The sequence below is a fragment of the Panicum virgatum genome, chromosome 7N, assembly GCF_016808335.1.
Source record: "Panicum virgatum strain AP13 chromosome 7N, P.virgatum_v5, whole genome shotgun sequence".
NCBI classification, from domain to species: Eukaryota; Viridiplantae; Streptophyta; class Magnoliopsida; order Poales; family Poaceae; genus Panicum; species Panicum virgatum.
The window spans coordinates 11,320,644-11,344,401 of record NC_053151.1 but is presented as its reverse complement, the minus strand read 5'-3'; the positions used below and the strand labels follow the sequence as shown (position 1 = coordinate 11,344,401).

The window sequence follows — 23,758 nt, the reverse complement described above, 5'->3', positions numbered from 1 at the left end:
TAGCAAAATTCTTAGGCAAAATATGAGTCCCATATTATTTTCAGATAAAAAGACCAGACATACTACATTCGGCACCTAAAATTTTGGCGGCCAAACTTTTATTTTGAAAGTTTTGGCGGCCAACCTTCCATCCGTCAGAACTGAAAATACCCCCGCTATCTCCTGTGCGCGCGCGGCCTTCAAAATTTTGAATCCAAGCGCTCCTGTCCACACGTTCCCTTCTTATCCCTTCGTCTCTCCCTCGTCTGTTCTCTCTCCCTCCTCAGTACCAAGAACCAAGCACCACACACCACCAGCACCAAGAACCAAGCGCCTAGCCTATTCCCCAAGTTCCATTGATTTACTTCAGTTGAAGCTTATCTCATCTGAAAATCAATTTATGTGACTTCTATACAGCTTTTCATGTCCTTAATTAGAGTAGATATCTTTTTTTCAAAGGAGCGGTGGATTGTGAAACCATGTTACAGCTATATTGTGGTTTCTTGTCTTTTCACGTATCTAAACAGGCAACTGATTCATGTTTGTGTGAGCAGGGAAAACCATGCAGAGTGTCGACATTCACATGGTCAACATCAGTGGTCAACCATGTTTGCGTTAGCTGCACACTGGAATCAACTACGGCAAACGATGATTGCGGCCACCATCTTTAGGATCATTTGTTCACACTGTCCTTTTTGTGTATATTTATTTGTATATGGTGGTGAATACTTGTGACTAAGTGCTGGTCTTGTATAAGTAAAAGAATTCTAGGATGATTGTCTAATATATATATTTATTCTTTTGAATGGTTTTCATTTGTCATCTACGTGTATTTGGATAACCTTTTATGACAATGTGGAGATATTTTCGTCACAGAATAGCTATGTATGCAGAGGATTTGTGATGCTTTGGCGATATTGGATGATAAAAAATATCGTCATAGAATGTATAAATTTAGTGATGATAATGTAATCGTCATAAAATACATTACATGATGTTATAGAAATTGTCATAAAGTATGTTTGAATGACGATAAGTGAATCGTCACAAACTAGTTCCATTCTATGACGATTTTGTGAAGAACATCACCAGTACTATTTTGTGACGGTCGTTCTGTGAACATTCTCATGACGCAGGCTAAATGTCACTATTAAGCTTCTATGACGAAAACCCATATTTTTTGTGACGATAATGGATCATCATGGATAGTCAAATCTCTTGTAGTGTACTGAAAGAATAGTGTCGGTTAAATCCTGAAATACACGTCAGTAAAATGTACTGCTCCAGATTATTGTCGCTGGACAAAATTGCTGAGTTACCCAGGAGATGTGAGGTTGCATGTCTGTTGGCGCTCCGTGTCTTATCCGTTTGGTAAAGAGGCAAATAGAGCAATACAAAAATACATACGCCTGCAAGTTGGCCAAATGTCACCGAACTCGTACAAAATGGCAAGTTTCTAATATTACGAATTGTAATGGTATATTTGTAATGACAAATATCCAATTAAAGGCATAAGAAGCCGGCCAGCAGCGTTTGCTAGGGCACCAGTCAACAGATATGTAATAGGTTTGGTTTCTACTAGCGCACGTGTGTAAGACTTATTAGAGTCCTGACCGTGTGCCTCGGTATTGTACATTTGTACCCCCTCATGTACCGGCACTATATAATATTGTGTCTTGGCTGCCTTATGATTAAGCCGCTTCATAACATCCGTCTTTCAATCTGCACGAATGGCCGCCTCCTCCCCAGCATCCGCCGCCGCCGCCGCCGGCAGCAGCGTGACGACCGTCGTCACGGAGACACTGGCCGGGACGCGCGTGCTGATGACGGTCGACGGCTACTCCAAGATCAAGGAGACGCTCGTCGACGCCGGCAGCGGGAGCATCAAATCCGAGAGGTTCCGCGCCGGAGGGCACAACTGGTACATCAAGCACCATCCTGGGTACGACGAAGACGACGAGGACGACGACTACTGGGTGAGCGCCTACCTTTATCTCGATGACCCCGGTGATGACGACAAAGTGATGGCCGGCGCGGTACGAGTTGACCCTGCTCAACCGTGATGGAGAGATAATTACGTCACGTCAGAGCTTCCATACCTTCTCCAGCGAATGCGATTGCGATTCCGTCAGCATGACAGAGCTGAACGCCTCGCCTCTCCTCGGGGACAGCTTCCAGGTCAGGTGCGACCTCACCCTCGTCGAGGAGGTCGCCGCCGTCGCGGTCGCACCGCCGGACCTGCACCGGCACCTTGGCGGCCTCCTGGGGAGCCAGGTGGGTGGTGGACGTCACGTTCCACGTCGGCGGCGAGACGTTCACCGCGCACAGGTGCGTTCTCGCCGCCCGCTCCCCAGTCTTCATGGCCGAGCTCTTCGGCCCTTGGATTGAGAACGCTGCCGCCACCGGCACGTGTGTGCGCATCGACGACATGGAGCCGATGGTGTTCAGGTCTTTGCTCCACTTCATCTACACCGACACACTCCCTGAGCTGAAGGAGGGTGACGACGGCGGGGACAAGGTCGCCGTCGCTCAGGGTCTGCTCGGGGCGGCGGATCGGTACGGCGTGGAGAGGCTCAAGTTGATCTGCGAGGATATCCTTTGCGTCCACGTCGACACGCGCACGGCTGTGACAATGCTGGAGCTGGCTGACAAGCATGGCTGCCATAGGCTCATGGAGGCGTGCATCAAGGTCCTCAACGACATGCTCGCCAAGCGGCAGCTCCAACGGGTCGGCAGAGTGGTTGGCGGGGGCGGATGGCTGCGGGGTCCGACATCAAATTAAACACATGAATTAGTGGGAGTACCTAAGCAAAGCCCGTTGATTCAAATCATTCTCAATAAAGGTAAATTCAACATTTTACTTTACATTTTGTATTTTTTTAATAAAAAAAATATGTGGCTCTCTAATCCTCATTTGTGCTAACTTCTTTCTTTACTATTTTTCTACAGAGAAGATGTGCCCATACTGTATTGAACATGTCAAGAGTTTACTCTTAAATGTTGAAGCAAGATCTGTCATGGCACATTTTTGTAGTGAAGGAGTGTATCTTGATGCCCCCTCTTTTGATTTTCAGTGTAACAATTTTAGTTCTCAGACCTGAAACCCAATCAGCAGGTTCTGTTACAAATTCTTGTATTACTGCCTGGGTTGTATCTTTATTGATTTGGTAGAGAACAGAACCATGGATACCTGACTGATCCTTGCAAGTCAGGTGATTTTTGAACAAGGCTTTACACAAGACACTGAACAGAATTATGAACTTGTGCTTGCGAGAGAACAGGTTGAGTTGTGCATTGGAATCTTGCTTATTAAAACAATCATCATAATCTGGAGAGTTTGAAATGTCACGAAAAATTTATTGCCTTTTCAGTTTTTTTTCGATAAAAGGTCTTTCGACCCAGCTTTGATATTAAGCAGAGTAACACTGGGGTTACCAGTTTTTACAATGTTAGGCACAGAAGAGCTATCACAGATAGCCAAACCTCTCTCCTTCCCTCTCTAAAGACAACATTGCCTAAGCACTAAGAGTTTAACTTCCAGAAAACAAAATAAGGTTCAGCACCCAGTTTACAGACACAGAGAAAGACACAGAATCTCCCATTTCTGCATATATGAAATTGTGCGATAGAGACCAATGTCAGGAGAAGCAATAACTTATGTTATTAAAAACAAGATCATTACGAGTAAGCCATAAACTCCAGGCTACGCAGCCAAAAAGGAAAATAAAGCATTGGATCTGTCTATTTGCCCCCTCTCCAATCAGATTAATCAGATCATTCACGCATAATGGAATAGCATGCCATTCAAAAATGTCTCTACACACACCAGCAGAATTGCGCCACTGCGCAGCAAAAAAGAATGTGATCAGTAGTTTCCGGTTGCCCGCATAACTTGCACTCTATCGCCCCCGGCCAATTTCTTTTCCTCAACTGTTCAGCAGACTGTATTTTGTCATTGACAACTTGCCAAAGAAAGATACGTATCTTCAGGGGTAGTTTAGTTCTCCACACATGCATCATCCATTTGTTTGTACTATATATGTGGACGAGACCATGCACAAGCTACCATGCCCTTCAATTCGTCTCAGCCACTCACAAACAAACAAACACTGCCAGCCAACTGACATTTGGCATGTGTGTGTAGACACAACTTTCGTTACCTTTCCAGATCATGGTGTGTGATACACGATCGACCCCTTTTGTCTTCTGCATGTCATGAAACATCAGCGAGACTGTGTGTGATTCACGATCCACACTTTGAATCTTGGGTGTGATTTTTTTTATGAATTTGTATTTCAAAATGTTGTAATATCCCAGTCCAATTGATGACCGCATATATATACATGTAAATTGACTATTTGCATGATACCGTTTCATGACCTACAGGTCCAGCCATGTGACAATCGAGCTCGTGTGGCCCTTTCTGGGACAAGCCTCCGAAAACAAAATTGGGCTATATATACAGACCGATGTTGACTGAGTACCGACCTAAGTACTAGTTTTACACAAGATCGATACCCGACAATATATCTAGATATATGTACCGAAGACTATCGCCGAGTTGATACTATCAGATATGCCGACCTATGAACTATTTGAAATTTGTTGCCACAACTAATTTATAGGTAATATTATATGTTTACCACTAGCTGGCGCGCTAAAGTTCATTTTTTTAGAAGAGAATATATTAATATTGTCGGTGTTTAGACCCGGCAACCTACCGAGGGGGGTGCCCGAGGTAGATGATGGTGGGGATTGCCGAGACCAGGAACTCGAAGGTGAGACACGAAACACACAATTTGGACATGTTCGGGCCGCAATGTGCGTAATACCCTACGTACTGTATGTCGCGTGTAGCTTGATTGATTGTATGATTGTCTGGAGGGGGTTCCTGCCCCGCCTTATATTGCACGGGGGGTAGGGTTACAAGTCGGTTAGAGTACAGGAGTACTAGTCGAGTACGACTATGAGTAGTCCATGGCCGAGTACGGTGCAAGCTTTCCTATTCTAGTACTGATCCTGTGTCGCCATGTAGAGTACGCCGTCTTGCACCGTGGTCTACATGTCAAAGTAGTTGTGGTATGTAGTCCCCTGTCCGGGTACGGGAAGCCTCCATGGTGGGCCCATGGATGTCTGTACGACAAGCCCCCGAGTACTTTGTAGGCGAGTGCAGCAGGTTTGAGTGGTCTTGAAGGCTTCTACGAGTAGTCCCTAGGCATCCCCGAGTACTCCAAGCAAAAGTCTCCAATAATATTTGAACCGCCACGATGCTGGAATGTGCTCCCAGCTCATCATCGAGTAGTCTTGAAGCTTCCCCGAGTAGTTCCCAAGCGTCCCTGAGTTCTGCTCTGAAAGTCTTCAAAAGTACTCGTCTTGTCTTGAAATATATGATAGTGCAATTCAAAATCGCACTTCATATGAAGTAGCCCTCGAGCCTTAAGTTGAATCGTAGAATCAGGTTGAGGGTCAATATGTAATCTCTGCCAATCTTATCCCGAAAAATCCGGAGAAAAACTGAAGGACACGTGGCACGGAGCCCACGAGCCTTGAGTCGAGTACTTCCTCGAATTGAAGGGTCAACTGACTGTAGAGGTGGCCGAAGTTTACTAACTGTAGTCGTCGTAAAACCAAGTCTGACCCTTGAAGTTTAAACCCCTATGGAAAGGGCACTGAGTAGTTGAAGTTGAAGAGTCTACCGCAACAGTGTAGAGACCGCGCAGTTATAAATACTAGGGGCACCCCTTAGGGTTTTTCAGTTGCCCCCATCGCTTGAGATTGTGAGTCACCAGATAGATCTAGCGCCCCACCGCTGCTGCCGCCGCCTCCAGTGAGCGATCTACGCCACCTCTGCCGTCCACCACTCCGGCAGCCCCCGAGTGAATGCGAGTGAAGACGCTCGTGACTAAGAGGATGAAGGGCAGATCTTCCAGCGCGCAGGGGAAGAAGAGGAGATCCGGCAGGGGAAGAAGGACAAATCCCCCCAACTGCCGGCACCGAAGATGGGGAAAACGAGGCAGACCGCGCCGCCGAACCAGGCCTGTGCCTAGAAGAAGTCGAATCTGAAGGAAGAAGGCATCCAGGTGCTGGTCGAGGCTGGTCTGTTGCAAGAGAAATCTCTCGCCGGGTGGAGTTCCGCGCATGGAGATGCGTGGCTTTCGAGAAAAACCCCGACGAGATCCGGATGTTCGCGCGCTTCGCCGAGCATGGATTGGCACTACCGGCGTCTGATTTCTTCCGTGGATTGCTAGACTACTACAAGATCGAGCACGTCCACTTGAATCCCAACGGAATCTTCCACACCTCATTGTTCGTGCATTTCTGTGAAGCTTTTTCTAGGAATCCGCCCACACTAGGCATTGTTCCGGAAGTTGTTCCGGGTGAAGCCACATCCTGACTTGAAAAATCTGCAGCTAGTAGGTGGAGCTGGGATCCAGATGCGCGAGAAGATGTCCGAGCTGTACTTTGATTATTAGTTGACTGAGCACAACCAGGACTGGAAGTATAAGTGGTTCTATATCCACAATCTTCCCTCTCATTTGCCAAAGCCCAGTACGTATGCGCCAGTACACCACGCCTTGTGAAAAAAATTGGTCATTTTATTATTACATATAGATTTACGATAGCTTCAACAATTGGTATTATCAGATACACCAACCACGGAACATTTTTTTTGTAATATATTGTTTTGGTGTCGAAAATTCAACTTCTCTTTATATAAATTGGGTTAAATAACTAAAATAAATCAATCAAACTATATATATGTGGACGAGACCATGCGCAAGCTAGCACACGGAGGCTCCGATCTTATCTGCTCCCAACGCCCTTCAATTTGTCTCAGCCACTCACAAACAAACAAACACTGCCAGCCAACTGACATTTGGCATGTGTGTGTAGACACAACTTTCGTTACCTTTTCAGATCATGGTGTGTGATACACGACCGACCCCTTTTGTCGTCTGCATGTCATGAAACATCAGCGAGACCGTGTGTGATTCACGATCCTCACTTTGAATCTTGGGTGTCATTTTTTTTATGAATTCGTATTTCAAAATGTTGTAATATCCCAGTCCAATTGATGACCATGTATATATACATGTAAATTGACTATTTGCCTGGTACCGTTTCATGACCTACAGGTCCAGCCATGCGACAATCGAGCTCGTGTGGCCCTGTCTGGGACAAGCCTCCGAAAACAAAATTGGGCTATATATACAAACCGATGTCGAGTACCGACCTAAGTATTAGTTTTACAAAAGATTGATCCCCGACAATATATCTAGATATATGTACCGAAGACTATCGTCGAGTTGATACTATCAGATATGCCGACCGATGAACTGTTTGAAATTTGTTACCACAAATAATTTATTGGTAATATTATAAATTTACCACCAGCTGGCGTGCTAAAGTTCATTTTTTTAGAAGAGAATATATTAATATTGTCGGTGTTTAGACCCGGCAACCTACAGAGGGGGGTGCCCGAGGTAGATGATGGTGGGGCTCGCCGAGACCAGGAACTCGACGGTGAGACATGAAACACACAATTTAGACAGGTTCGGGCCGCAATGTGCATAATACCCTACGTAGTGTATGTGGTGTGTAGCTTGTTTGATTGTATGTTTGTCTGGAGGGGGTCCCTGCCCCGCCTTATATTGCACGGGGGTAGGGTTACAAGTCGGTTAGAGTACAGGAGTACTAGTCGAGTACGACTAGGAGTAGTCCATGGCCGAGTACGGCGCAAGCTTTCCTATTCTAGTACTGATCCTGTGTCGCCATGTAGAGTATGCCATCTTGCACCGTGGTCTACATGTCAGAGTAGTCGTGGTATGTAGTCCCCTGTCCGGGTACTGGAAGCCTCCATGGTGGGCCCATGGATGTCTGTACGACAAGCCCCCGAGTACTTTGTAGGCGAGTGCAGCAGGTTTGAGTGGTCTTGAAGGCTTCTACGAGTAGTCCCCAGGCGTCCCAGAGTACTCCAAGCAAAAGTCTCCAATAGTACATGAACCGCCATGAGGCTGGAATGTGCTCCCAGCTCATCATCGAGTAGTCTTGAAGCTTTCCCGAGTAGTTCCCAAGCGTCTCCGAGTTCTGCTCTGAATTTCTTCAAAAGTACTCGTCTTGTCTTGAAATATATGATAGTGTGAATCAAAATCGCACTTCATATGAAGTAGCCCCCAAGCCTTAAGTTGAATCGTAGAATCAGGTTGAGGGTCAATCTGTAATCTCTGCCAATCTTATCCCGAAAAATCTGGAGAAAAACTGAAGGACACATGGCACGGAGCGCCCGAGCCTTGAGTCGAGTACTTCCTCGAATTGAAGGGTCAACTGACTATAGAGGTGGCCAAAGTTTGCAAACTGTAGCCGTCGCAAAACCAAGTCTGAATCTTGAAGTTTAAACCCCTCTGGAAAGGGCACTGAGTAGTTGAAGTTGAAGAGTCCACCGCAACAGTGTAGAGACCGCGCAGTTATAAATACCAGGGGCACCCCTTAGGGTTTTTCAGTTGCCCCCATTGCATGAGATTGTGAGTCACCAGATAGATGTAGCACCCTACCGCCGCCGCCGTCGCCTTCGCCGTCCACCACTCCAGCAGCCCCCGAGTGAATGCGAGTGAAGACGCTCGTGACTAAGAGGATGAAGGGCGGTTCTTCCAGAGCGCAGGGGAAGAAGAGGAGATCCGACAGCGGGAAGAAGGACAAATCTCCCCAACTGCCGGCACCGAAGATGGGGAAAAAAAAGCCAGACTGCGCCGCCGAACCAGGCCTGCAGCTGGAAGAAGTCGAATCTAAAGGAAGAAGGCGTCCAGGCGCTGGTCGAGGCTGGTCTATTGCAAGAGAAATCTCTCTCCGGGTGGAGTTCCGCGCATGGAGATGTGTGGCCTTTCGAGAAAAACCCCGACAAGATCTCGATGTTCGCGCGCTTCGCCGAGTGTGGATTGGCACTGCCGGCGTCTAATTTCTTCCGTGGATTGCTGGACTACTACAAGATCGAGCACGTCCACTTGAATCCCAATGGAATCTTCCACACCTCATTGTTCGTGCATTTCTGTGAAGCTTTTCTAGGAATCCGCCCACACTGGGCATTGTTTCGGAAGTTGTTCTGGGTGAAGCCACATCCTGACTTGAAGGTGTCCGAGCTGTACTTTGATTTTCAGTTGACTGAGAACAACCAGGACTTGAATTATAAGTGGTTCTATATCCACAATCATCCCCCTCAATTGCCAAAGCCTAGTACGTATGCGCCAGTGGACCATGCCTTGTGGAACGAGGAGCCCACCTTCGCTGAGTGTCACCAGGTACCCGAGTTGCTGAACCGGTAGCTGATCTGAAGAAGAAAGGTCTGACAGCGGAGATGGTGGCCTTCAGCTTTATGAAGTGGCGCGTGCAGCCATTGATGAAGTGGGAGCACCTTAGGTATGAATACATCGGTGCCGAGGATGAGTTGAGGTTGTCCCAAGAGGAGCTCAGTAACGACAAAATTGTTCTGCGCTTGCAGAAGATATTCCAGGGATTGACCGGGATTCCAGCAGTTGCAGTGAGAGAGTTCAGTGCTGACAACCCCCCGAAGCAGGTAACTAATCGTGACCATAGCCCCCGTGTACTCATTATGAAGATAGTGGTATCCTGACATAGACTGTGTTATGTAGGAGGATGTCAACCTGTACTTCTCAATGCCTCCACCACCTGGGTCAGACCAGATCCGCGTAGACCCAAGGTGGAAATATACTGGTAAAGTGTCGGAGTCAGAGGAGGAGGATACGGTGGACACGGATGTGAACTTGTCATCAAGTGAAGATGACCGTCCATTGTCCGAGAGGTATGTCTTGAAGTCCCGTGCCTCTGACAAGGCGGGATCTTCTACTGGTGCTTCGAAGAGCCTAGCAGACTCGTTTGAAGATGCACTCCCACCGCCGCCCAAGAAACCGAGAACAACGGTGGCCAAACGCATGGTGGGGAAGGTCTTGATCCCCCAGACCGTGCCATCTGAGGTAAGTCTTCTGACCCGTGCTCAGGATACTACACGGAGTACCCGAGTACTGACTGGAGGTGCCATTTGCAGGGTGCAATGAGTACTGAGGAGGCGTCGTCCGCCACTCAGCATACGTCGCCGGAGGCCAAGGAAATTGTGGAGGTGGAGGATAGCATAACCCCACCTGTCATGGAGGAAACTAGTAGGGATGTTGAGTTGATGAAGTCGAGTCACCGCTAGCTCAAAAGTAGGCAGAGCCGTCGGTGACCGCGACCCGCCCGAGGACTTGGGTGACATCGGAGATACCCCGGCGCTCGCCAGGGTATTGTTTTAGCTCCTGAGGGCTCCCAAGGTTCAGTTGGTGAGATCGTCGTTGTAACTACTCTAGGCACCCGAGTACTGTGTTGGTCCATGTCTTGAAAAGTTGGACTCAAAGTCTTGATGTTCGCAGGAAATCGACGGACTTGACCTGGGAGGAGGCTGGTACAAGCATGGCGGCTGATGGCAGGAGCCGCTCAGCAGAGACCGAGATGACCGCACCACCTCCGCAGGACCAACGAGCTAAAGATGTATCGGCAACCGAGGCTAGTGCCGCAGCAGGTTTGTGTCTGCTGTGGAGCAAAGTAGTCGAGTCGTTGATTGCTTCGTTTGTATCAGCCCCCGAGCCGGTGATTAACCTTTTGGCAGAAATTGAAGCAGAACTGGAAGAGGCTGTGCTGCCGGATCCAGACGCGGATCTGCCGCCACCAGAAGATGTTCAGGAGCCAGCCCCCGAGCGTCAGGAGAACGCTCGAGTAGTTCTTGAAGTCAGTCCGGAAAGGTAGGTCGTCGTTTGAGAGGTAGACATTGAAGACCCGACGCCGCTCGAAAGTGCCGCAATGTCCAAAGCAGCAAAGTCTAGCAAGGCATCTAGAGATGAGAACATGTCATTACTGGAGGACGACTTGTCGGATCTAGAGTTTGTAGCGCTGCAGCTGGAGTCGCACCACCGTACTGGTGTCTGTCTTGAGGTAAGCCGAGTACTCATTGGTGATGAGTAGTTGTAAGTATGAAGTATTGCCCAATGTAGATTTTGAAATCTTGGTGCACGATATCATCAAACGATCCCGGTGGAAGTCCGAGCTTTTGCAAGGATATGGTGATGTCGTGGCCCATGTGGAATGCCTTGAAACAGATCTTCAGAACTAGAGGATGTTGTCCGCAAGGCTATAGTCGAAACTGGATGGGACAATCGCCGAGTGCCGGAATGAAATCCAGTCGATCACCAGCCAAAAGGACGAAGTCGTCGGAAAGAATAAAGTACTCCGGCGTAAGAAGAAAGGTAGGATCTTGTTGTTTGCAGATGTCTCGGGTACTTATTTCCTGACCCTCAGGCTGATGTATGTGTTCCCAATGGTGTTGTAGATCTGGAGAAAACCATCGAGCGCCTGGGCAAGGATCTCACCGACTGGAAGTGCGCCTTCTACCGGGAGAAGAACATGCATGAAGAGGTTGCCTAGGAACTCATTGTGCTGAAATATGAACTTGAAAGACAGATGCAGCTCTGCATTGATGGCGATACTAATCTTATCATGTGCATGTAGTCGCTGAGGAGGGTCAATGATGAGAACGAAGGTCTGAAAAAGTCCCTCAAGGAGCTGAGAGCCGTGGCGGAACCCGTGGCAGATCTGTTCGAGCCTCGCCAGCATGGAGTAGAACCGCGACCCTTGGAGGATCGTCTGCGTGATACAACTGGAAGATTTCTTGCATATGAGCAGAGGTTGGCGAGGTCAGTCCCGTAGCAGGTCCTAGGCATGTTGAAATCTTTCTTCCCCAAGGCCCAGATGGAGGCCGTGGGACAAGGTGTGGCAGCTGACTGCTCCGACGAGAAGTTCTAGGAGCTGATACAAGAGATGGCCCCTATTGCAGAGAGGGTGGCACAACACATTAATCTGCAATAGATGTACCTGTAGGTAGAAAGAACTCCAAGAAAATAATATTTGTATATACTAGAGTTGTTTTTATGAAACAACGTAATTGAAATAGTAGTAATCATTTATCTGTATGTTCCATGTCTTGTATGTTGGAGAAGCCGCGTACTCAGTTGTGGATTAAGTACGAGATCCATAAAGTAGGCTGCAAGAAAGAGTAGCCGAGTAGTAATACTCGCATATATGATTACTGTTAGTAGCAGGAGCGGAGTAACTGGAGACTCCATAGTAATCGAGTAGTACAGGGACTACTCGTGAGTTACAGGAACTCAAATTGGCCTGTTAGTAGGCGAGGCGCAGAGCCGAGTGCTTGTTGGAAAGCAAGAGACATACTATGTTTGCTAGAACATTTTATCACTGCGAAATATAAGTTGCAAGATTACAACTAAGGCCGAGGGCCGAGTAGAGCTAAGGCCAAGAGGCCGATTACATCATAGAGACCAGAAACAGCTAAGACCGGGAGGCCGATTTCATCATTGGTCAAAGACCAAGTACAGCTAGGGCCGAAGGCCGCTTACAGCATGGTCAGGGACCGAGGTTAGCTTGGGCCGAGGGCCGCTTACAGCTGGGTCCAGAGTATCCGTAGCCGAGGGCTACGGGTAGAATCGACAAAGCTTCTCGATGATCCATGAGTTGTCGATGGCGTCACTGTCAAGAGTTTGGAGCCGATACGAGCCAGGACCAGTGACTTTGGTGACTGTGTATGGTCCTTCCCATGGTGAGTTGAGCTTGTGGAGCCCTACCGTGTTCTGGATACGGCGGAGAACTAGGTCGCCGACGTTGAAGGAGTGTTCCTTGATGTTGCTTCGATGCCGCGGTGGCTAATGATGAACCTGAGTAGTTTTCCCGACGGTACACCAAAGACGCACTTGGTGGGATTAAACTTCCATTGGTACCCCCGCAAGCTTGCGAAAGTCTCTTCATGATTGGCGATGAGGGTGTCGGGATTTCTGGTCTTGACGACCACATCATCCACGTAAGCTTCGACGTTTTTGTTGAGGTGATCCTTGAAGCAAGCCTGGATAGCTCATTGGTAGGTAGCACCAGCGTTCTTCAACTCGAACAACATCGTCGTGTAGCAGTAGGCGCCGAGCGGGGTGATGAATGAGGTCTTCGCTTGGTCTTCTTCTTTGATGGCTATCTGGTGGTACCCCGAGTAGCAATCAAGGAAGCAGAGTAGTGCATAGCCGGTCGTGGATCAGAGTCGATGACTTGATCAATCAGCGGCAATCCGAAGGGATCCTTGGGGCAGTGCTTGTTGAGGTCTGTGTAGTCGACACACATCCTCCAGTTGTTGTTGTTCTTCTTCTTGACCAGGACAGGGTTGGCGAGCCATACAGGATGGAAAACTTCTTTGATGAAGCCCGCCACGAGTAGTTTGGCGAGTTCCTTCTTGATGGCATCCCTACGGTCCTGGGCGAAATGGCATAGGGGTTGCTTCTTCGATGTAGCTTTGGGATCGACATTGAGTGAGTGCTCGATAAACCTCTTGGGCACCCCTGGCAAATCCGATGGTTTCCACGTGAAAATGTCTCGGTTTGCCCAAAGGAAGTTGACGAGCGCGTCTTCCTATTTGGGGTCGAGTCCTGTCCCGATCATCGTCGTCTTGCTGCTATCACCGGTTCCAAGATCAATGGCCTTGAGAGTGACTTCGTCGGTTGGCTTGACCTTGTTGGCCTCGTCGCTCTTCTCAGGGATCTAGAGTTTGCTTGGGGCTAGCTTCTTCGACGCAGCATAGACCTGCATCATAGAGTTAGGGACCTGAGCAGTCGAGGCGAGCTCCACGGCTTCTGTGTCGCAATCGTAGGATCACTTTAGTTCTCCTTGCATCGCGAGTACTCCTTTGGGTCCCGACATCTTGAGTACAAGGTGCACGTAGTGCGGGGTAGCCATGAATTTGGCCAGAGCTGGCCGACCTAGGATGGCATGGTAGGAAGTCTCGAAGTCGGCGACCTCGAACTTGATGTACTCGGTGCGGTAGTGTTCCCTAGTCCCGAAGGTAACTGGCAAAAGTACCTGTCCAAGGGGTATAGCCGCGTTGCCTAGGACGATGCCATAGAATGGCGAGTTGGTCTTGGTGAGCATGTCGGTGACGTCGAGGCCCATCTTCTTGAGAGTCTTGGCGAACAATACGTTGAGTCCGCTGCTGCCGTCGATGAGTACTTTGGTGAGCCGCGAGCCAGCGACTACAGGGTCTAGGACTAGCAGGTACCATCCCGGCTCTGAGAAGCTTGTCCATTGATCCGCCCTGGAGAAAGTGATGGGGGTCTCTGACCACTTGAGGAAAGTTGGAGTAGCCGGCTCAATAGACATAATCTCCCATAACAGGAGCTTCTGGGAGCGCTTGGTGGGTAAGCCACCGAATATGACGTTGATAGTGCGACTATGGTCCTGATAGCCGTCATTGCCGCCGTTGCCGTCTTCGTCTTTCTCTTTGCCCTTACGATCCTTTGGGTGAGGAGGTTTCGGTATGTTTTTCAGGGCATTGCGTAGCTGGAAACACTCGTCGGTAGAGTGCTTGCTGGTTGGATGGTACGGGCACTGCTTCTGGAGCAGTTGCTTGAAAGTAGGCATGTCGGGGTCTCGCTTTTGAGTACCCTTAGCAGGTCGATCCATTGCCGCGACAGTGTTATCTGGCTTGCGCTTGCGGTTCGGGGTACCCAAGTAGTTGTTGTGACTCGAGCGGTTGTTTGAGTTCTTCCCCTTGCCGCCGCTGTCATTTTGCTATTGGGAGCGGTGAGGCTCGTACTTGTTGAGCTCTTTGTCTTCCTCGTCAGCCCACTCTTACCATAGTCTTGAGGGAAGGGATTGATCGCAGACACCGGCCGCCGAAAGCCCTGTAGGTCTGGCGATCGAGGATGCCTTCTTGGAAGCAGTCGATGACTTCTTTGTTAGTGACATATACGACGGTGGCTCGCTTGTCGAAGAAACGACGCATATAGGCGCGAAGAGTCTCGCCGTTCTTCTGTTTGACTTGCGCTAGGTCCATCTTGGTGTCGGCGCGGCCCTATGCCCCAGCGAAGTTGCTGGTGAAGGCCTTTTTTAGGTCTTCCCACTTGTCGATGGAGCGTCACTCAAGGGTATCGAGCCATGTGAGAGGTGTCTGCTCCATGCACATGGGGAAGCAGAGTACATTGGTGTCGTCGTCGCCTCCGGCAGTCTCCACGGCAAGGGAGTAGATGCGCAGCCACTGCTTGGGATCTTGCTTGCCGTCGTACTTGGAGATGCCGACCAGCTTAAACTTCTCAGGTAGTAAGAACCTGCGAAGGCGCCTCGAGAAGGTTGGGTAGGAATCATCGGCTTCATCTTCTCGGGCGCGTCTGTTAGCTTCGATTGTGGAGCGGGCGTCATATCCGCGCTTGGAGTTGATCATCGCGGACGTCGCGACTGGTCTCGTGGCCATGGCCGCCGGGATTTCCTCCACCTCTGCTGCGATCGCAGTTGCGACTACTCACTGGCGCTCCTCTGGTTCGGCTCCCTTCTAGGTGTTGACTGCTGCAGCCGCCGTGCCTGCTGCTGCTCTCGCCATGTTGGCTGACAGTGTGCATGGGCCTTTCCCTATGTAGCGTTATGTAGGCCCTCTCGGCGAGTTCGGCGATTTCTTAAGAGGCAACTCCAGCGGGCATTGCTCGGCCTATGACATTGAGGGAGGCGATGTAGGCCTCTGGTGTGTCGTGCGGGTGTTGGGCGACGACAGCCAGAGTGTCGTTGAGGTTGCGAATTGGGAGGTTGACTGTGAGGTGCTGACGGCGTTCAGCATGCTTGGTGTTTCGGAGTCGGCGTGCGGCCTTCTGCGCCTCAGTCTTCGGAGGAACCACGTCAGCTGTGAGCTCGTCGGCGGAGACGTCATTCGGGAAATGCTCTGGAGTACGTGGGTCTCGAGAGGGTTGCCCTGCCTCTTGCTCGGTGAGCACCGCGTAGAGTTGTCGACTGGGGGAGGAGCTTCCCGAGCTTGAGGTGATGATCTCTGTGTCGCCTTCCTCTGAGATGGTTGGAAGCGGCGTACCCTCCTGGTACGGGAGTTGCTCAAGGCAGGCGATCAGGCAGGAGTCATCATCAGTAGCGAGGTCGAAGGGCTTCTGATCCGGCCCGTAGACGAATCTGCCTTCTAGAGTTGACGTGATTACCAGACCCAGGGCAGGTCCGATTAGCGGCTTCTCCTCATCCGAGTCCGAGTAGTACTCGAGCTCGGGTAGTTCTCCTTGATGTTGGATCTTGGAAAGCGCCGCCTGATAGACAGCGCCGGGGTTGCGGAGTCCGAAGAGGAGTCGCCGCGGGGGGAAGTCCGAGTCGCACGATGGCTCAAGAGCCAGCTCGCGCGGCTCGATCCAGGTGGTGGTGGTGGAACCCGAGTAGCACTCGGATTCGAGCTCGTGCCCTCTGATTGGATCAGAAAGCGAAATTTCACCGAGATTCTCGACGAGTTCGTCCACTGAAGCTTGAGGAAGCGTTGTGGATGCAGGCTTCTCCTCCGGGGCCGGCGCAAGGTAGCGCTGGAAAGATCCAGCGCCGTCGGCGACGCAGACCCAGGAGCCGAAGATGAAGGTGTCGCCTTGCGTGAAGGCGAAGTCGGAGTTGTGAGCAGATGGAGCCATCGAGTTCGCCAGCGGATCTTCGACGAGGGCCCCTACATGGCGCACCAGCTGTCGGTGTTTAAATCCGGCAACCTACCACGGGGGGTTCCCGAGGTAGAGGATGGTGGGGCTCGCCGAGACCAGGAACTCGAAGGTGTGACACGAAACACACAATTGGAACAGGTTTGGGCCGCAATGTGCGTAATACCCTACGTCCTGTATGTCGCGTTTAGCTTGATTGATTGTATGATTGTCTGGAGGGAGTCCCTGCCCTGCCTTATATTGCACGGGGGGCTGGGTTACAAGTCGGTTAGAGTACAGGAGTACTAGTCGAGTACGACTAGGAGTAGTCCATGGCTGAGTACGGCGCAAGCTTTCCTATTCTAGTACCGATCCTGTGTTGCCATGTAGAGTACGCCGTCTTGCACCGTGGTGTACATGCCAGAGAAGTTGTGGTATGTAGTCCCCTGTCCGGGTACGGGAAGCCTCCATGGTGGACCCATGGATGTCTGTACGACAAATATCACTACTTCTGCATCGACTAATGCATATATAGTTTTTCCTAATTACAAGGACAAACACAAAGCTCCTTAGATGTATCTTAAACTTGGATTGATGTTACACAACAACCCGTACTAAATGCCATTCTTATTAGGAACTACCGGTAGCATTAGGGCATAATAGCAGGTGAATGGTCGTGAAGATGACGTTGCCATCCTCCTGTGGTCTCCAAAAAATGCTATAAGGCACGTATAGTGGATGAATTGTCATGAAAGTGATGGTACTATAGCTACTTCAATATTGTTTATAGTTCACATATGCACGCCATGTTTAGTTCCTGGGTGAAAAGTTTATTGGTGTCACATCAGATGTTGCATCGGATATTGGAAGTGCTCCCCATTTAAGCTTGGGAGGTTCTGACACAACTTTATTTGTGTTTTTTTTTCCGTTTGGCGACACACGGGCTGCCTATGTGGGGGTCTACGCACTAAAGGGGTCGTGTATCATGCACACCACCTTGTCGGTATCTTTGTGGGTGTTATAAATATATATGGACCAGGTTGCTGCGCGTGATACACGACCCTCTTTGTCTTCACATAACTAGTGGATGTAATTGAGCCTTGCGGTGTGAAGTTGTTTAGATCCATTCATATTTCATAATATTGAAGAATCTCAGTCGAATGAATAAGCTATGTTTTCCGCAGGCACTATAAAATAACGACTACATATACGTTGATAAGTTGATTAATTATGCGGGATCGGTAGACATATCTATATATCTATGTCTATGTCTTTCTATATACCGGCAGCGAGGTAACCTAGGATTAGCACCAAGCTAACCCCTATGAAATTTCTTCCTACCCTCTGTTGTAACCTCCCATTTTGGGTGCTCTTAAGTCTAAGGATCATCAGCACTGTGTAATGCATAAAACATTGTGCCGGACGTAGGGCATGGAACTAGGATAAACCATTACGTCCTCTCTGTGTGATTCTTGCTTTCCTAAGTCCACCCATGCCACCGGAGACATGTACTCTGACAGCAACTCGAACACAATGCTTGTCGCAGTTTCGACCCCGCGACACATGGGAATCTTAAAAACAGCACTGCCGGGACTTAATGACTACTGGTAAATTACATGATAGTAACATGTTCCAACCGTCTTCATGGGATGAGAAAATAGTATTGTTGTGATGAACTTGTTTACATTGTTTCTAACCGTCTTCAAAATAGGGACATGAAACTTTCATTAAAACCAGCCTAATGATGGATCACACATCTCTAAACTTGTAATGATGCACGGTTGGTCTATTTCTGTGTAGCACGGTGCACCACCACCACTTAACAAGAGAGCTTTAGGGGCGACCATATCGTATGCTTCATGACAAATTATGCTTTTCAGCTAGCTAACCAGCTAATACGGCACGTGTGTCGTGTTCAAGGCCGTGTTTGCATATTATCACTTTACCCCACATATTTGTCCCGTCAGTCGCATGTCCAGGACCAGTTTGCGATGAGGGCGTCCTCCGTACGTGGGGCTGTAGAGGTCCCACCACACATGGCGCTCCGGCGTGCCGCATGCCATCTCCTTGCTGACGCACCCCACCGTCGCCCCAAGGGGCCCAGCCTGCAGCACGCCTCCCTCCGTGCCGCACGCTTGTAGTTCTGCCCGGGGCTATAAATAGGACTACGTACGCACCTGTGTTTTATCACCTTTCATCGAAACACAACAAGTTGAGTCAAGTAGCGGCACTAGCTAGCTAGCTAGCTAGCAATGGCCACACCCACCGATGATCCCACCATGGAGACCTGTGGCGACGTCTCCGAGTCCGACCCAACCATGGAGACCATCGGCGTCCTCTCCGATGTCCCCATGGTGAGCAGAAACCACTACATAGGCGTCGCCTCCGCCAATTTCAGGGTCCCTGGACCGCCAAGGATCCCTATACGTATAAAGCGAGGACCATGGGGTGGAAATGGAGGCACCCATAGGGAAATGGAAGGCAAATCACAACGTCTAGAAAGTTTAACAATCTACCATCATGGCGTAGTTGAAGGGTTTCAATTTTCCTACATTGATGAAGACGGGCAAATCCGCACCGCTGGTCCTTGGGGTCAAAATCGTAACTTGTTCATTCACCAAGTGAGTAGATTTCATACTTTACCATGCATGTGCGTGCGGTTGTTTTGCAAATCATGTTGGCTTATGCCTGCCTTCATCATAGAAAAGACGATGCAATTCTATGTTTGGTTGAAGTCAAACTAACTTAAACTTGACTGGTTTTCTGGAAAATATTAACAAACAGTAAGACTCCAAATATAGGTATATATATATATAATGAAAATATATATTCCATGAAAAATCGTACTCACTACGTTTTTTACATGTCGTATTAGTTTTGTTCTTAGTCAAGCATATGTATCTTTGATTATATAGATTCATAACATAAGATTTATGTTTTTAGATTTACTATGAGAAATACTTTTATAGTATATAATTCATATATATGTTGCAAAACTATACTGATGTTTCGAAATTGATTAGATGGTCAAAGATAGTTACTTTTGACTTAAAGCACTGCGACCTATGAAATAAAAGAACAGAGAGAGTACGTATACTTGCTTATTTAGTAGTATGATATAATGTATATGTTTTTATATAATAAGATAGTTTGACCTAATATTATTTTAGAATTGTATCTTAGCTTCTTGGGAGGGATGGAATTAGTAGCTATATATACGCCACCTAATAAATACTTGATGATATATCTAATTTTAGAATTCTGTGTTGTTTTACAGATAATGTTTGGCCCATCAGAGTATGTGAAGGAGATCTCTGGGCATGGTCACAAAGCAAACACGTCCTATCTGTGTCAATTGAAGATCGTCACCAACTACGCTGAGTATGGTCCTTTTGGAGACTGGACCGGCATTCCATTCAGATTTACTGTGCCAGAGAATGAGACCGTGGTGGGCTTCTTTGGAAGCTATGACACATCTTTCGTCACAAAGATTGGTGCTTACATCATCTCTAAAAAAATTTGCTAGTATTCGACCCTGCTCCAGCCTGCAGCTACCTGCATGTTCCTCTCAATCATCAGAGTGTTTGATTTCCTCCCGTTTCCACTGTTCCAGCAATAAGATGGCTAGCTAACAAGGGTGTTCCCCTTGTCTATGCCTGTTTGCATGTTGTGATCTTTTAGTCAAATCGATCGTGTAACATCTTTCCCCTTTTTTTCTTTGCAATGTTCAATGATGTAATTTTCAGAGATTGTTTTCGTCAGAATAAAACATATCAATGCATGATAAAGTGGAATGGTTCATGTGTAAATCCTTATCCAGGTATCTAGCGTCCGCCTCTTCCCAGCATCCCTGTTGCTGTTTACGTATGGTCGCCCCAACAGTGCCACGCCGTGTGTACCTCTATCACTATATCACCACTATTGATGAGCCTGGTCTCGGGCAAGCCCACACAGCACTATGTCAGGATCGTTCTAAGGCGACGCGGGTTAAGACACATTGGCGACGCGGGTAAAAGTGTCGCTATTTTTTCATCGCTAATGACTCTACATCGGAGACGCATAAAATGCCTGTCTCCTTTGAACAGGACACAAGAGACGCGTCATAACCGCATCTCTAAACACTTCAATAACGCGTCTCCTTAGCAAGATAAAGTTAACGCGTGACAAGAACACGCGTCTCCTCTTTCTCAACGAAAGGAGACGCTTCTTGTCAACGTGCGTCTCCTCTGTCTCAACAAAAGGAGACGCGTCTTGTAACCCGCATCTCGGTTGTCTCTGCGAAAGGAGACGCTTCTTGTTAACCCGCGTCTCCTCTTTCTCAACGAAAGGAGACGCTTATTTTTAACTAGTGTGATGAGGACATCTTTCATGACAGACCGCTTATGAATGTTGAACAAGATCATCAAGCTCGCAACAACACCTACAAGCAGCCATTGACTCGGGCAAAAGCAAAGCAACTACAAGAAGAGGTGAATCTATTCCTTAATTGTTATGAGCATGTATCTACTAAGAATTATTTACTACCTAATAGTGGTGCATTACTTGTGCTCAGGTTTGAAGAACATGCAATGTTTGACTAGGCTGCTCAGGGTCCAAAGAAAGGCAACTTGAAGACGGCGAGTTGCTGTTTCAGATTCTGACTTTCAAGTTCGTGATGAATTCTGTACCAATCCAAGAAGTTTCACCTTGAGTATCCTGTACCATTGGAGGCATCTTGAAGTCTATTTTCCAACGCAACAGACAGATCATGATTTGGAGCTTTGTAGCAAACGCTATGACTGATTTAGTGGAGATTGTTCTGGGTGTCCAGTTCCTCTTGGTCCGAACTGATCGAGTCCAGACCCTCCTGGTCCGAACTGGTTAAGGCGTATTTTGTTCCACAAAATAGTTATTTCGTACTAGGCCTTTGTGGAAGGCCTCCAACCCAACTAGGAGGGATGTTCCTAGTATAAATAGCACTTCTAAGCCTGGTGGAAACCCTAACCACGAACTGAATTCAGAAAACAGAAAAGCCAAGTTCTCTTGTCCTTAGGGTTGTGCCATAGTTGCCTCCTTAGGGATTGGGAGTTGTCTCTATCATTTGTTCTTGTGTTTCCTCGTGATTTGCATGAGCACCGCCTCTACCTTGCGTGGTTCAGGTTAGGCATCGACCAAATCGTGTGGTTGGGTGAAATCATTTGTCATAGGTAGCTGTTCGAGCAGCTGTTGGTGCCATCGGTTCATCAGGTTGCACGAGTCATGTTATCCTCAGATCCTACAACGAGAAGATCGGGCAAGCTCTTACATCATCTTGGTATTCAGGGCTACAGTTTACTCGGTAAGATCTTTACCCTTAGTTTTCCCTTTTGTTTACTGTCCAAAACTGAAAATACCAAAAATTTCCACTACCCATAACCCGATCTGAAATTTCAGTGAGTTTGGTTAAGTTCTAGTCCAATAGATCGAGTTTGGTTGATGAATCCTTGTGTTATCTTGCTTTTCCTCTTGTTTCCCACCTTAGTTTGTGTTTCCCCCTTGTTTCCCCATCTATATTTACTTTCCCTGTCCGCTCTCTGTGTTCTTGGTCAAGTTAAGGTTCAGCCCGAATCTTTTTCGTGCCCAGATCTGAAGTTGAGCACTGTACTTGTTGGAAAGCTTATTCAAAGGTTTATCAGAATATTGTGTTATCAAGTTGTGAATCTTAAAGTTTGGATCCAGTTTATAAACGAAAAGTTTCAGTCCTCACTGTTGTTGAAATCTCATATTGCTGAAAGAGAGGTTAGATACTTGTTGTTGCTCATCAGCTTTGTACTGTGCTTAATCTGAGAATTACTTTGAGCAATAGCAATACATTGTGGACAATATGGTGTGCTGATCTTAGTAGAAAAAAAAAGAAAAAGAAAGAAAAGATAAAACAAGTGCTGAGATCACCACTTTCACTGTTGAGTTTAACTGGATATCTTTCATCGTGCATCTCTGTTATCTTGCTGCAATTGTTTAGTTTACCATCTTTACTTGTGCAGCATTGAGCTTAGTTCTTGGCTCTAAATTCCACCTTAGCTCAATCCTTTTGCTGCAATAAGTCTCTTATCCTTATGTGTGAGTTGCTAAACATAACATACTGATCCTTTCATTTTCAGTTCAGCAACTAGACTTTGCTCTTGGTTGGATTTTTACTTAACTTTACAATAGCCTGAAGTTTCAGATTGTATCACCACATACATAACCCTCCAAACTCCACAAATAAGCCTATATTAGGATGCATTGTGACTTTGATTTCGCTTGATCTATCACTTTTGTCATGCCTACTACCACCAAGGTGAGTGCAGCTCACAATTCAACAAGGACACATAAGAACTTCGGTGGTAAGAGAAGGTGAGATTTAGTGTTATTCCACCTGCCATGGCAGGTGAGGATGGCGAGCCGACACCAAGCTATGTCACACAAGAGCAACTACAGAAGCTAGTGCAAGACTTCAATGCTCAGCTCAATGAAAACAAGGAAGCAGCCCAAGCAAATATGGTTGCTGAAGTTGTGAAGGTGATGAAAGCACAAGGTGCTGCAGGATCTCATGAAGAAGAACTAGATGAGACCGATGATGAGTATGCGGCCCGGTTGCAGCGGGAAGAGCAAGGAAGAAAGAATGCCCATGGGTGAGGGCGTTGAGGAGGAAGAGATGTTGTTGCCTTCGGTCGAGGAAGAGGCCGCGGGCATGGAGTTAGTGCTGCAGGCGAAACAATAGAACCAGATACTTTTAGACTACATCGCAATGACAATTTTCAGCGACGCCGCAATGTCAACAATGATCAGCCCAATATAGAGAAGTTTGGAAAGCTGAAGTTCAGCATGCCAAAATTTGAAGGCACATCTGATCCTGATGCATATCTCACTTGAGAGTTGAAGGTTGAGAAAATATTTCGTGTGCATAATTATTTAGAGGAAAAGAAGATGCATATGGTTGCACTTGACTTTGATGGATATGACCTAATTTGGTGGGAACAAATTCAGAATCAAAGAGAGGAGAATGGTGAATTTCCAATGGCAACATGGGCTGAAATGAAGAGAGAAATGAGAGCAAATTTGTGGAAGAATACTACAAGGAAATGGAGCAAGCCATGATTAGAGCTCGTGTACATGAGGATGAAGAGCAGTCCATGTCACGATTTCTCTCCGGTCTAAACAAGCCAATCAAACGTGTTGTGGAATTTCAGACCTACAACAATGTAGTGGAGCTAGTGCACATTGCACAAAAGGCAGAGGCAATTGAA

At 47.8% G+C, this 23,758-nt stretch overlaps 2 protein-coding genes across 2 annotated transcripts; both read left to right on the top strand.

Moving 5' to 3' along the window:
- The first annotated feature begins 2,128 nt into the window (after positions 1–2,128).
- On the top strand, positions 2,129–3,241 carry LOC120680503 (BTB/POZ and MATH domain-containing protein 1-like). Its single transcript, XM_039961998.1, has 2 exons — positions 2,129–2,822; positions 2,929–3,241. Exon 1 carries the CDS (start codon positions 2,339–2,341, stop codon positions 2,759–2,761), a length of 423 nt encoding a protein of 140 aa, XP_039817932.1. The 5' UTR covers positions 2,129–2,338; the 3' UTR covers positions 2,762–2,822; positions 2,929–3,241.
- Positions 3,242–18,691: 15,450 nt separating this feature from the next.
- On the top strand, positions 18,692–20,320 carry LOC120683792 (horcolin-like). The gene is made up of 2 exons (XM_039965876.1): positions 18,692–19,132; positions 19,789–20,320. Exons 1-2 carry the CDS (start codon positions 18,764–18,766, stop codon positions 20,035–20,037), a joined length of 618 nt encoding a protein of 205 aa, XP_039821810.1. The 5' UTR covers positions 18,692–18,763; the 3' UTR covers positions 20,038–20,320.
- The last annotated feature ends 3,438 nt before the right edge of the window (positions 20,321–23,758 follow it).